This window comes from Carcharodon carcharias, chromosome 14 (assembly GCF_017639515.1).
Source record: "Carcharodon carcharias isolate sCarCar2 chromosome 14, sCarCar2.pri, whole genome shotgun sequence".
Classification (NCBI taxonomy): Eukaryota; Metazoa; Chordata; class Chondrichthyes; order Lamniformes; family Lamnidae; genus Carcharodon; species Carcharodon carcharias.
In genome coordinates, this window is record NC_054480.1 from 81,814,510 (window position 1) to 81,828,475 (window position 13,966).

The 13,966-nt window shown below is 43.0% G+C and overlaps 1 protein-coding gene across 1 annotated transcript in view; it reads right to left on the minus strand.

Annotated features, from left to right (window-relative positions):
- Positions 1–11,820: 11,820 nt before the first annotated feature.
- The window catches only part of LOC121287547 (myosin light chain kinase family member 4-like), a 361,929-nt gene continuing 359,783 nt past the window's right edge, over positions 11,821–13,966 (minus strand). The window contains exon 8 of the mRNA XM_041205478.1: positions 11,821–12,363. Coding sequence (XP_041061412.1) covers positions 11,821–12,363 — 543 coding nt within the window. The remainder of the gene's footprint in view (positions 12,364–13,966) is intronic.

The following is a 13,966-nucleotide window of genomic DNA, read 5'->3' on the forward strand; positions in this document are numbered from 1 at the left end:
TAGGTCGTCCCTACCAACAGTATCCAAAACGGTATACCTATTGTTGATGGGAATGGCCATTGGGGTGCTCTGCTCTTTCTGTCTGTTCCCCTTCCCTCTCCTGACATTCACCCAGCTGCCTGCCTCCTGACTTTTAGGGGTGACTGTCTCCCTGAAACTCTTGTCTATTACTGTCTCTGCCTCCCGAATGATCTGAAGTTCATCCAGCTCCAGCCCCAGTTCCACAACTCGGTTTGTCGGGAGCTGCAGCTGGATGCATCTTTTGCAGGTGTAGTCATCAGGGACAATTGTGCTGTCCCTGACTTCCCACATGCTGCATTCGGAGCACTCGATTGCCTAACTGCTGCCTCCATTACCTACTCCTAATTTAATTAAAGGAACTTACCCAGCCTTATCCCACTGGCAGCAAGCTTGTCCTCAGCCTCTGCTTGCCGAAGCCTCTGGAGCCAAAGCTTCAAATCTCCACTCCTTCACTGGGCTGCTCACACACTGGCCGCCCACACACTGGCCACTCCTCTTCAGATTCCCCTTCTTTTATTTCCACGCTCTTTTTAAAATGAACTCCCCTCGCTCTCCGTGCTCTTTTTAACATGAACTCCCCTCGCTTTCCGCGCTTTTTTAAAAATGAGCTCTCCTCGCTCTCTGCGCTGTAAGAGTATGTTTCTTTTCCTGCCCTACTTGCATGGTGGCTGATGCTGCCTTGTCCCTGAGGCACTAACACACACATCGAGGTGACCAAGATGGCATCGCAGTTATGTAACATCTTGAGCCCTTTGTGGGATGCTGAAGTTTCAGTGAGTGACCCATCCTAGCTCTGTGCTCCAATCTCTGATGTGGCATATTAATGATCAATCAGTTGCTCATGGTCAATGAGTGGATGCCCTTTGACCTGTTAGTAGTGTCACATCTGGTAAACAAGTGACAGGCCTTCATTGATGGAATACCATATATGATACAGCTGTCCCTCCCTCACTATTGCCTGCATTCCCAATTTCTACATTCCTATGTGTTACTCTTGAGGTGCAGTGACTGTGATGTGAAGCCGCTGAGATCTGAGTAGCCCTTTAATGGAACTAATGAAGCCATTGGCTTTCAGTGGCTTTTATCGCAAAGAGGTCTTCCCCCTTTCTGTCTGAGCAGATTCCTGCTCACTCCAGCAGCAACAAGAGGTTAGAGGGTGACCCCTGAAAGGCCCCCCTCGTGTTTGCCCTTCCCTCTCACTGCCATTCCACAGCCTTCCCTCCCCCCAAGTTATCCCCCTCGTGTTCATCAATCCGACCCCCCGCCTTACAGCCCACCCTCAGTTGAAGAGCTTGTCTCTGAAAGTGAAGGCCTGCATGAGCGCACAGCACAGTGGTGTTCCTCAGGACAATGAAAGCAAAGAGCTGGAGCAGCTCAGCCCTACAGCCCAAGCAGAGGGGCACAAGACCAGCACAGCACTATGGCAGCTATGTTCCACTCACCTCACAGTTACCAGTGCACGGAGGTCTGACTTGTGCACGTCACCCTTTTCAAACGGGTTTGATGCCGATGTAATTTCCCACTGGCGTGATGGAAAGTCGGAAATCGTGGCAAGATTCCGGTAAGCAGCTGTTTTAATGAGCATTCATGACATGCTAATGAATGCAAATGGCAAATGGATAACTGGGCTGTCATAGAAACATCATCGGGAGAATTGTTTTTATAATGGCAGGTTTCTGATTTTTTGCCTCCTGCTGGATTCTCCACTCCCGCCTACCACGTAACCCGCTGTTGGGGGATGGGAGAATTCCGGGCGATGTTTCAGGTTGATGTCCTTTCATCAAAGCTGCAGTTGGTAACTCTCTTGTGACCTGTAACCTGTGACCACCCCATCCCCAACCCCGCCCGAGGACTGACATCCACAGATGACCTGAGGAGTTTAACTAACAAACCTCTGTTTCGGAATTCCATTCCAGTACTTAACACCTTCTTATGGCTGTATTAATCACATTGCTACTTTCAATCATCCTCCAAATGGCCCTGGTGCAGCACTATCCAACTTCCAGACTGCATTAACAGGCAGAATTTGGTCACTGCTTGAAGAACAAAAAGAACAAATCTGAGTGAGAACAAATTTTAAATGTGGCCCCTCATGTGTAAGAGTTGGACATCCCTGGTGTCAAGGGACTGTGTAGGATAGGATTGCACTGTGTAAAGAACGGAATCACAGTGTAATGGAATTTAACGTGGAGTGGGAGGGGCAGGATCCAGTTATCTTGCTATGAATGAATGATCTAGGTATAACCCGGAATTATACAAAAGCAAAATACTGCAGAAATTGGAAATCTGAAAGAAAGATAGAAAATGCTGGAAATACTCGGGTCAGGCAGCACCTGAGTGAAACAGAGTTAATGTTTCAGTGTAGGTGACTATCACAACTGATGAAAGGTCATGGAGCTGAAACATGAACTAGAAAAGATGCTCTCCTGAGAGAGTTTGAGGAATTAGGATTCAAATTAAAATACAGAACCTCAAAGGTAATAATCCCTAGATTAGCTTTAGCTTCAACTTCTTTCTAATTTTCGGTGATATTACGGTTAGATCAGACGGCTAAATGCGTGCCTGAAGGACCGCTGAGCAAGGCAGGGGTTTCAGTTCATGGGCCATTGGCACCAGTGCTGGGGAAAGAGGGAGAGGTTCCAATTAAAACCAGCCAGTATCAGTGTCCTGGTGAATCGAACAACGAGGAATGTGGGCACGGCTTTAAACTAATGAAGGGTGGGGGGTTCAGGAAAGGATTAATTCAAAAGCAGTGAGCAAAATGTCAAGGCTCTAGAGCAGAGCAGCATTTTGGGTAAAAATAGGCAGAGAGGGTCAGGAAGGGACAGTGAGAGTAACAAAGATAATAGGGAATTAGTGACAAAGATAACAGCAGGGAAAATTAGAAGTCCAAACTAAATAATGTGAAGCAGCCACAATAATTCGATGAATTAATATCACAAAGAGAAATAAATAAGTTTGGTCTAATAGCTTTTGTGAAGAAGTGTTTGCAAAGTGACCAAGATTGGGAACTAAATAGTCCAGGATATTTAACTTTTAGAAAGATAAACAAAATGGATGAGGTGGAGAAGGTAAATCTGATAATAAAGGATGGGATGAAGAAAGTCGCAAGAAAGGATCTTACTGAGAAAATCAAGTTGTAGAATCAGTTTGGGTGGAGCCGAGAATCAGCAAGGAGCAGAAAGCATTATTGGGAGCTGTTTATAGACCCCTGAACAGTCGTTGTAGTGTAGGACAGAGTATAAATCAGGAAATTAGAGACACGCGTAACAAGGGTAATGCAGTAACCATGGGCTCTGTGGTCTTCATACAGATTGGTCTTTGTGTGAGATTTGGGACATGTCTGTATATTTTAGACCCTGGATAGGCAAGCCTGGTCTAGCTACAATCTGTACATCTTAAAGACATTGATTTTAAGGAGTGTTTTAATAACTGATATGGCCCATAACTGTCAGTATCCCTATTCCTGGAAGATGTTACATCCTTGTGACACATTCCTGATCCCTCCCAGCTCTTCAATCTGCAGTCCTATGGGTACGATGACTAGTTGATGCTGATGTATATGATGCCAGTCCCACAATGTACCTCTCTGCAATCTCCCCATGCTGACTCCGTATCCCAACAAGCTGCCCATGTTTTCTAAAACATTGAATCTCACTGAAATGCGCTCCATTAACGTCAGCAGCAATGCCCCCCCATCACCTCCTTTGCACCTCTCGCCCACTGACTATTCAACCTTCTTGGGTCCATCTCTCAAGTGACAGACAAGAGACAGTGAACCTCAGTGTGACAGTGTGATATTCAACTGTTGTGGGAATCACACCCAGCACTTGATCTAGTTCTCATCCAACATTCGCACATGTGCAGTTGGCAGCCATTGAACTGCTTGCAATCAGGAGTAAGAACCTGAGTTCTGATGAAACATTATTGACCTGAAACCTTAACTGCTTTTTTCTTCACAAATGTTGCCTATCCGGCTGAATATTTCCAGAATTTTCTGTTTTTATTTTTGTAAGAAGCTGGACTATTGTCCCACCCTAACCCTGAGGCAAATTGGAGCAAGGCTTTGGCTGGCATCAGTGAGATCCCCCAAATTGGGGGAGTTCTTGAAGCAAACAGAGACCTCTGTTGGTTCTGGATGAATAGGGATGGTGACGGTAACCCAGGTGCATGAGGGGATCTGCAAGATAAAACCTTCCGTCTGTTCCCTGCCATTTTCTTTTATCCAGAGAATCCAGACACTAACAACAGAGACAGCAAGCTCTGAGAGGTGGAGGGAGCTGGTATTGAGCTCACTCTTTTGCACTCTCACAGTGCAAAGGGCAGCAATTTACCAGCATGGAGGAACAGATCTGAGGCTGTTTATTCGGTACATTTGAACATATCCAACAATACACTGCTGAGATAGGTACTGCAGGGCATTATAGATTATACAGTAATACATGTTATACAAGAATATATGGCTGTTACAATTACAATGTCATCATAAACCAAACTACACAACGTATTCAGTCATATGTATTCTACAGAAATAACTATCCTGTAAAACTATATATTGTTATATATACCATGCAGTATACATGATAAAGTTAGATACACATTGCTGTAGTATTATAAGCATTATACAGTAATTTATAATATAGAGTGATTTATACTGCATAGTGTTACCACTGTGATCTTTCCTGCTGAATTTCAGCCCCGCTATCTATAACATTATTGTGTACAGTAATAATCTTTGTAGAGCCAAATGCTGGTCGCTAATAAACTGTACAGTATTAAACTAAATGCAGTACTACATTATACAGTAATGCACCTTACAGATAAAGTAAAACTTGAACATGATAAAAGCCCTAGTCAAATGGTTTGCATTTATGCATATTAAAAGGAGTTAGAGAAATGATAGCAGAGGTACTATTATGTATCTGTAAATACATAGAAGGCAATAGTGTCAGAGGACATATTGTCAATGATATAAAAAGGGAAATAGGATAAATCCCAGGGACGATAGTCCAATTAGTTAACATCTGGTAGGAAAGATAATAAAATATTCACACAAAGATATTCTAGAAAACATTTAAAAACTGAAAATCTATTACAGCAGTCAGCATGGATTTCAAAAGGAAAAGTCATGCTCGACCAATCTTACTGAATTCTTTGAAGAAGTAACAGAAAGCATAAACCAAGTAACGTGGTAGATGTAATATATTTGAATTTTCAAAAGGTCTTTGATAAGGTACTGCATAGTATACTCATGACTAAGGTTAGATCAGTAATTCTGCTGAGTGGAAAATGATGAGAAGTGTGTTCTGCAGGAGTCGTGCTGGAACCTTGTTGTCCACAATTTACATTAACGATTTGGACTTGGAAATTGGAAATCCAATCTCAAAATTTGTGGATAACGGGTGTTTAAGATAATGAATAGGTTTGTCAGGAGGTACATAAACCAAATGCTTCGCTTATGGAAAAGTGTAAAACTGGAGCCCATAAATAATAGGATAGTCACTAATAAACCCATTATGAAATTCAGCAGAAATTTCTTAACTCAGAGTGATTAAAATGTAGAACTTGAACTACCACAAGGATGCATTCAGGGGAGGCTAGACAAACACATAAGGAATAGAAGGGAATATTGGTTGAGTTGGGGGAGAGCGATAGGAGAAAGCTGGTGAGGGCAACTCAGGTAAAGGGCCAGTTTATGTGCTGGACACACAATGTAACTCATTATAAAGCACAGATGTAAAATGTTATATAATAAGTGTGTAGTACACTGCAATAATACACTGTACTGTATCAGCGTGCTGTACATTGCAATTATACACTGCACAGTAACAGTGTGCTGTACATTACAGTAATACACTGCACAGTAACAGTGTGCAGTACATTGCAATAATACACTGTACAGTATCACTGTGCAGTACACTACAATAATACACTGTACAGTAACACTGTAGTATGCTGCAAAAATACACTGTACAGTAATACTGTGTGCAGTATGCTGCAATAATACACTATACAGTAACACAGTATATAGGACACTGCAGTAATACACTACAGTAACACAGTGTGCAGTGCATTGTAGTAATACACTGCACAGTAACTGCGTGATACACTGCAGTAACACAGTGTATGAGACACTGCAGTAATACAGTGCACATTATATAGGATATTGTTGTAGTGTACTGCACACTGTTACTGTACAGTGTGCAGTACACTGCAATTAAACCCTGTACAGTAACAGTGTACAACTGTTGTGCAGTACATTGCAATAATGCACTGCACAGTAACACAGAGTGGAATCTTCCTAGATTTGCACTAAGTACAGTAGCACACAGGGAAAAGGACATTTTACCCACTGGCCGCAATGGCGGCTTTCCATGTCATAGCAGTGTGTGGTACACTGCATAATATGGTGTATCATAACACCATGTGTTACATTGTATGAATACACAGTACAGTGACACCGTGTGCACTGCACTGCAGTAATACACTGAGCAGTAACAATATGCAGTGCACTGCAGTAATACACTGTACAACAACAAAGTGTATCACACACTATGTTACAGTACAGCGTATTAATGCAGTGTACCACATTGTGTTACCATGCAGCGTATTGCTGCAGTGTACTGCACACTGTGTTACTGTACAGTGTATTACTGCAGTGTGCCACACACTGTTACTGTACAGGGTATTATTGCAGTGTACCGCACACTGCAGTAATACACTGTACAGTAACAGTGTGCAGTACGCTGCAGCAATACGCTGCATGGTAACACAATGTGGTACACTGCAGTAATACGCTGTACCGTAACATAGTGTGTGGTACACTTTGTTGTTGTACAGTGTATTACTGCAGTGCAGTGCACACGGTGTCACTGTACTGTGTATTCCTACAATGTAACACATGGTGTTATGATACACCATATTATGCAGTGTACCACACACTGCTATGACATGGAAAGCCGCCATTGCGGCCAGTGGGTAAAATGTCCTTTTCCCTGCGTGCTACTGTACTTAGTGCAAATCTGGGATGATTCCACTCTGTGTTACTGTGCAGTGCATTATTGCAATGTACTGTACAACGTGTGGTAACCTGCAGTAATACACTGTACAGTGTATTATTACAGTATACTGCACATTGCACTGTACAGTGTATTACTGCAGTGTACCACACATTGTGTTACTGTGCAGTGCATTCCTGCAGTATACCACAGCGTTACTGTACACTGTATTACTGCAAGTGTACTACATGCCATTACAGCATGAAAAGCCATCATTGTGGCCAAAGGAAACCTCACACTTTTACTGTACAGTGCATTGTGCAGTGTACTGCACATTATCTTACTGTACAGTGAATTACTGCAGTGTACTTCACATTGTATTACTGTACATTACTGCAGTCTATACCGCACATTGCAGTAATATGCTGTACAGTAAGATAACATGCGGTACAATGCAGTAATAGTGTATCATAACAGTGCATTACATTGCAGGAATACACTGTAAAGTGACGCAGTGTGTAGTATACTGCAGTAATATACTGTACAGTGATAATGCATAGTACGCTGCAGTAATACACTGTACAGTAACACTACTGTACAGTGTATCACTGCAGTTTACCACATGTGTTACTGTGCAGCATATTACTGCAGTATACTGCACATTAGATTTCTGCATGGTCTATTACTGCAGGGCACCACACATTATGTTTCTGTATGGTGTATTACTGCAGTGTACTGCACACTGTTACAGTACTGCACACTGTTACTGTACAGTGTAATACTGCAGGGCACCGCACACTATAACTGTACAGTATATTACAGCAGTGTACCGCATAATGTTACCATACAGCATATTACTGCAGTTTACCACACACTGTTACTGTACCGTGCATTCCTGCAGTATACCAGTGTTACTGTACAGTGTTTTACTGCAGTGTGCCACAACACTGTTAATGTACAGCGTATTACTGCAGCATACTGTACACTGTTAAAATACAGTGTATTACAGCAATGTACCACACACTGTTAATATACAGTGTACTACTACAGTGTAATGCACACTGCTACTTTACAGTGTATTTCTGCAATGTACCACACACTGTTACTTTACAGTGTAGTACTGCAGTGTACCATAGTGTTACATTCAATGTATTACTGCAGTGTACTGTAGTGTTACTGTATAGCGTATTATTGAAATGTACCATACACTGTTAATTTACAGCCTACTATTGCAGTGTACTGCACACTGTTACTTGACAGAGTATTACTGAAAGTGTACCGCACACTGTTACAGTACTGAGCATTCCCACAGTATACCAGTGTTACTGTACAGTATAATACTGCAGTGTACTGCACACTGTGTTGATGCACAGTGTATTACTGCAGTGTACTGCACAGTTACTGTACAATGTATTGATGCAGTATACCACGTTGCATTACTGTAAAGTGTATTAATGCAGTATACTGCACTTACTGTACAGTGTATTAATGCAGTGTATTGCACAGTGTTACTGTACCGTGTATTACTGCAGTGTATTGCACTGTTACTGTACAGTGTATTAATTAAGTATACCACATAGTGTATTAATGCAGTACACTGCACTGTTACTGTACAGTGTATTAATACATTATACCACACTTTATTACTGTACAATGCATTAATGCAATATGTGTTACTGTTGTCAGGAAGATATAATAATTTATTTAATTTATATTTATTTATTTATAATTAATTATTTATTTAATGCACAATAATTTATTTATTTAATGCATGATTTATTTATTTAATTTATAATAATAATATTCATAATGTTATTGGAATTTATTGTAAAATAGAATAATAGTTTGTGTCTATGTCGTATGTGTGTGAGACTTTAATTAAATTAAAGGTAGCTGGTCCAAAGGCTTTGATGTATTAGAAGATAAGCTAAGTTTGAAATATTAAGCAGGTAAATATAGGTGCAAAGGGAACATTTGCATTTTTAAAAAGACCAAACGAGTTTGAATTCAAAGGAGGCGGTTGGGGGTGAAATGCTTCATCTGGCCAGGAGAAGTTAAGAAACAGTGGGCAGGTTTTTCCAGTTGGAGAGTAGGGGCGGGGCTCACTTGTCAATGCATAAAATGATGTGGGGACACGTCGGGCATGCATCCCGACGTCACCCTGCGTCATTTAGATTTTCAGTTCTGTGGGCATGCAGCCACATTGGTTGCACACCCGCTGAACTGTCAACGGCCTATTAAGGCCATTTAAAAATTAATTAGCATGATTGATGGACCTGCCCGTCCAGCCTTAAGGTTGGTGGGCAGGCCCGGATCCCAGGCAGGCCTCGGAAAAAGCATAAAACCTCATCCACGGGCAGGATGAGGTTTCATTAGAGCTTTTAAATGTTTATCAAATATTTAAATAAAAGTTAAGGACATGTCCCAACTCATCTGACAGTGTCATATGAAGGGACATATCAGGGAAATTTTTAAATTACCTTTCTGTCAACTTTTAATTCAGAGTGAAAGAGCGCACTTCCAGAGGGAATCTGCAACCCCCAGCCTGCACAGGGAGTGCATAGTACTTCCTGGTGGACGTCGCGCTAGGCTGGCCTTAATTTGCCTGTCCACATAAAATGGCGGTGCCCCCCAAACCGGGGGTGCTGATTGGAAAGCCAGTCACCAATGCCCACTCCCGCATTTCCCCCCACAATGTGGGATGGTGGGGGGGGGGGGGGGGGGGGGGGGGGGAGGGGACGGGGGGGCGGGGGGATGTTCCCCAGTGTGCTTATTTTTCTCAAAGATTGTTGGTAAAGTTATTAGAGAGGTAAAGTCCAAAGACATAGTAAAACAATGGGAATTTATATTCAGTGGGGAAATATTTATAAAGGAGAGAAGGCTGTGTGTAAGGGCAGGCATTCTAAGATATAAAACAGAACTACAACCTCCGGCATCTAAGCTTCAAGCTGCTGTCTGCAAAGAACTGAAGTTAAGAAAACTCATTTTGAATTGGATTGTTCAGGGTATTGTGTTTCTTTGCCTGGGTCTTTTAAAATCTGTGTCTTACTGTTGCTTTAACAAAAGTGCAGTTGGGAGTTAAAGTAGGGGATTCAGAAGTTATCATAGTAGTAATTTGTAGATCTATGTATGTGCTTAAAATAATTTATTCTATTAATAAAAGTTTAATTTAGTTTTGTAAGAAACCTATAAGCCCCAATGGTCTTATTATTACTGAATTCAAGGCATACATCTCAAAATGTATACAAATTGTAAAACAGCTGGGGCAGTTGTTTAAAGTTGCCCTTTGGAATTTGAGTAGCTCAGCATTTACCATCAGCTGTGCCATAATACTGTACAGTGCATTCCTGTGGAATACCAGTGTGTTACTGTACACTTTATTACTGCAGTGTACCAACACAATTACTGTATAATGCATTCCTACAGTGTACTGCATGTTATGTTACTATGCAATATATTACTGCAATGTATTGTACATTGCAGTAATATGCCATACAGTAGCACAATGTGTGATACACTGCAGTAATACAGTGTACGTTAATGGTGTGCGGTACACTGCCGTAAAACATTGTATGGTAGTGGTGTGCAGTACACTGCAGTAATACACTGTGCAGTAATAGTGTGCTGTCCACTGGAGTAATGCACTGTACAGTAACACAGTGTGCAATATACTGGAGTAATACACTGTACAGTAACACAGTGTGCAGCACACTGGAGTAATAAACTGTACAGTAATAAAGTGTGTAGTATACTGGAGTAATACACTGTACAATAACACAGTGTGCAGTACACTGGAGTAATACACTGTACAGTAACACAGTGTGCAATATACTACAGTAATACACTGTGCAGTAACGGTTTGCAGTTCACTGGGGTAATACACTGTACAGTAGCACAGTATGAGGTACACTGGAGTAATACACTGTACAGTAGCACAGTGTAAAGTACACAGGAGTAATACACTGTACAGTAGCACAGTGTGGGGTGCACAGGAGTAATGCACTGTACAGTAACACACTGTACAGTACACTGGGGAAATACATTGTACAGTAACAAAGTGTTCAGTACACTGCAGTAAAACACTGTACAGTAACACAGTATGTGGTATACTACAGTAATACACTGTGCAGTAACGCTGTGCAGTTCACTGGAGTAATACATTGTATAGTAACACAGTGTGAGGTGCACAGGAGTAACACACTGTACAGTAGCACAGCGTGTGGTACACTGGATGATACACTGTATAGCTAGCAGTGGGTGTGGTCCCTTCGTACCGAGGATAATGTCCATCAGGCTTGGTGAAACTTCAGATGACTGAGGAGCCCAATTCTGGATCCACATGTTCTTCCATAGTGGGGGGCAGTGCAGGGGAGTGGAAATCGCAGCCACAGGTTGGCTTCCTTCTACTTCCTCTGGCCCCGCCATTCCGCCTCACTGTCAAGTCGATGACCCTTGAAGTGGTTTGCGCCTTGATGACCCAGGTGGTGCCATGCCGAGTGATCGGCTGCATTTTCCTACCAGTCAGTGGTGTTAATGCTTCTATGCTTTAGTGTGACCTTGAGCGTATCCTTATACCTTTTCCTGTGGTGGCCCATTGAGCAATGGAGAGCTGTGAGAGAGCCTGCCGAGAATGCAATGTCCATCCATTGGAGTTGGTTCCGCAGGAGCAGGGCTTCAATGCTGGTAGACACGGCTTCATGGAGGACACTCGGGTTAATCCGACGGTCCTCCCATTGGATCTCAAGGAGCTTAATGCACCATTGTTAGACAGTCCACGTTTAACTGCAGTAGAGGAGGGTAGTCAGCACAACAGCCTTATAAACCAGAACCTTGGTTGACTGTTGACAAAGACACATTGGCACAGCTTGAAGAAGGCAGCATCGGCACAGTTGACTTGGAGTTGGACATCCTCATCGATGGTAGTCCCTTGGGAAAGGTGGCTGCTGAGATAAGGGGTGTGCTGCACATATTCCAAAGCCACCCCATCTACATGGATGGTGCAGGGGATGCCCAACTGGCCTGGGAAAGGTTGGTGAAGGACCTTCATCTTGGTGATGTTTAAGGACAGGCAAAGCCTCTTATATGAGGCGTTGAAGAGGTCAAGCATCTTTTGCATGTCCTGTACAGAGTGAGCCATCGCACAGCAGTCAGCCGCAAACTGAAGCTCATGGATGTCCATGGTGGTGAGTTTTGTTTCTGCCCGAAAGTGACCAAGGTCGGGGAGCTTCCTGTCCAGATGATGCCGAATGCTGACACCAGGTGGTAGATCATTCCGGATGAGGTGGACGATCAGGGTCAGGTAAATGGTGAATAAATGGGGGTGATCACATAACCTTGTTTTACCCTGGGCCGGATGTAAAAGGTGTGAGTTTCAGATCCTCCACTCAGGTCGGTGGCGGCCATGTTGTCATCCAGGAGTCTCAGGACAGTGACAAACTTCAATGGACAACCAAGCGTTGGGGAATGATCTATGGAGCTTCACGATTTAAACAATCAAACACCTCGGTCAGGTCGATGAAGTTGAGGAACAATTCTTGATTTTGCTCCTAACATTTATCCTGGACCTGTCTAGCCACAAAGACCAGGTCTGCAGTACCTGGGATGGTGGGAAGCCACACTGGGTTTCCAGGAGGTTTTCTTCAGCGACCAGACGAAGGTGGTTCAGGAGGATTAAGGCCACGATATTACCCATGATGGACAAGAGGAAATCCCCCTGTCATTTTCACAATCAGATTTGTCCCCCTTTGTGTGAATAGTAGTGATGAACTCGTTCTTGAGATCCTGATCTCTGGGATGAAGTCCCCTTCATCCCAGAAGAAGAGGATGAACTTGTGGAGTTGTGATGTGAGCTGAAAGTTGCCAGCACATACAGTAACAGTGTGCAGTACCCTGCAGCAATACACTGTACAGTAACAGTGTGCAGTACCCTGCAGCAATACACTGCACAGTAACAGTGTGCAGTACCCTGCAGCAATACACTGTACAGTAACAGTGTGCAGTACCCTGCAGTAATACACTGTACAGTAACAGTGTGCAGTGCACTGCAGTCTTACCCTGTACAGTAACAGTGTGCAGTACACTGCAGTAATACCCTGTGCATTAACACAGCGCACAGTGCACTGCAGCAATAACCTGTACATTAACACAGTACGCAGTACCCTGCAGTAGTATGCTGTACAGTAACAGTGTGCAATACATTGCAGTAATACACTGTACAGTAACAATGCACAGTATACTGCATTCACACGCTGTACAGGAACAGTGTGCAGTGCACTGCAGTCACACACTGCACAGTACCAGTGCGCAGCATACTGCAGTGTAACATTGCGCAGTATACCGCAGTCACACATTGTACAGTAACAGTGTGCAATATATTGCAGTCACATGCCACACTGTAACACAGATTGCAGTATACTGAAGTCACACACTGCATGGTAACAGGGTGCAGTATACTGCAGTTACATTCTGCACAGTAACAGTGCACAGTATACTGCAGCCACACGCTGCACAGTAATAGTGTGCAGTACATTGCAGTCACAGGCTATGCAGTAACACAGTGCACAGTATATTGCAGCCATATGCTGCACAGTAATAGTGTGCAGTACATTGCAGTCACAGGCTATACAGTAACACAGTATGCAATATATTGCAGTCACACACTGCGCAGTAACACAGTGTGCAGTGTACTGTAGTCACATGTTGCACAGTAACACAGCGCACAGTACACTGCATTCACATGCTGTACAGTAACAGTGTGCAATATACTACAGTCACACCCTGCACACTAATAGTGTGCAGTATACTGCAGTCACACGCTGCATAGTAACAGGGTGCAGTATATTGCACTCACATGCTGTACAAAAATGCAGTGCACAGTACACTACAGTCACACACTGTACAGTAACACAATGCGCAGTACACTGCAGTCACACTCTGTACAGTAACAT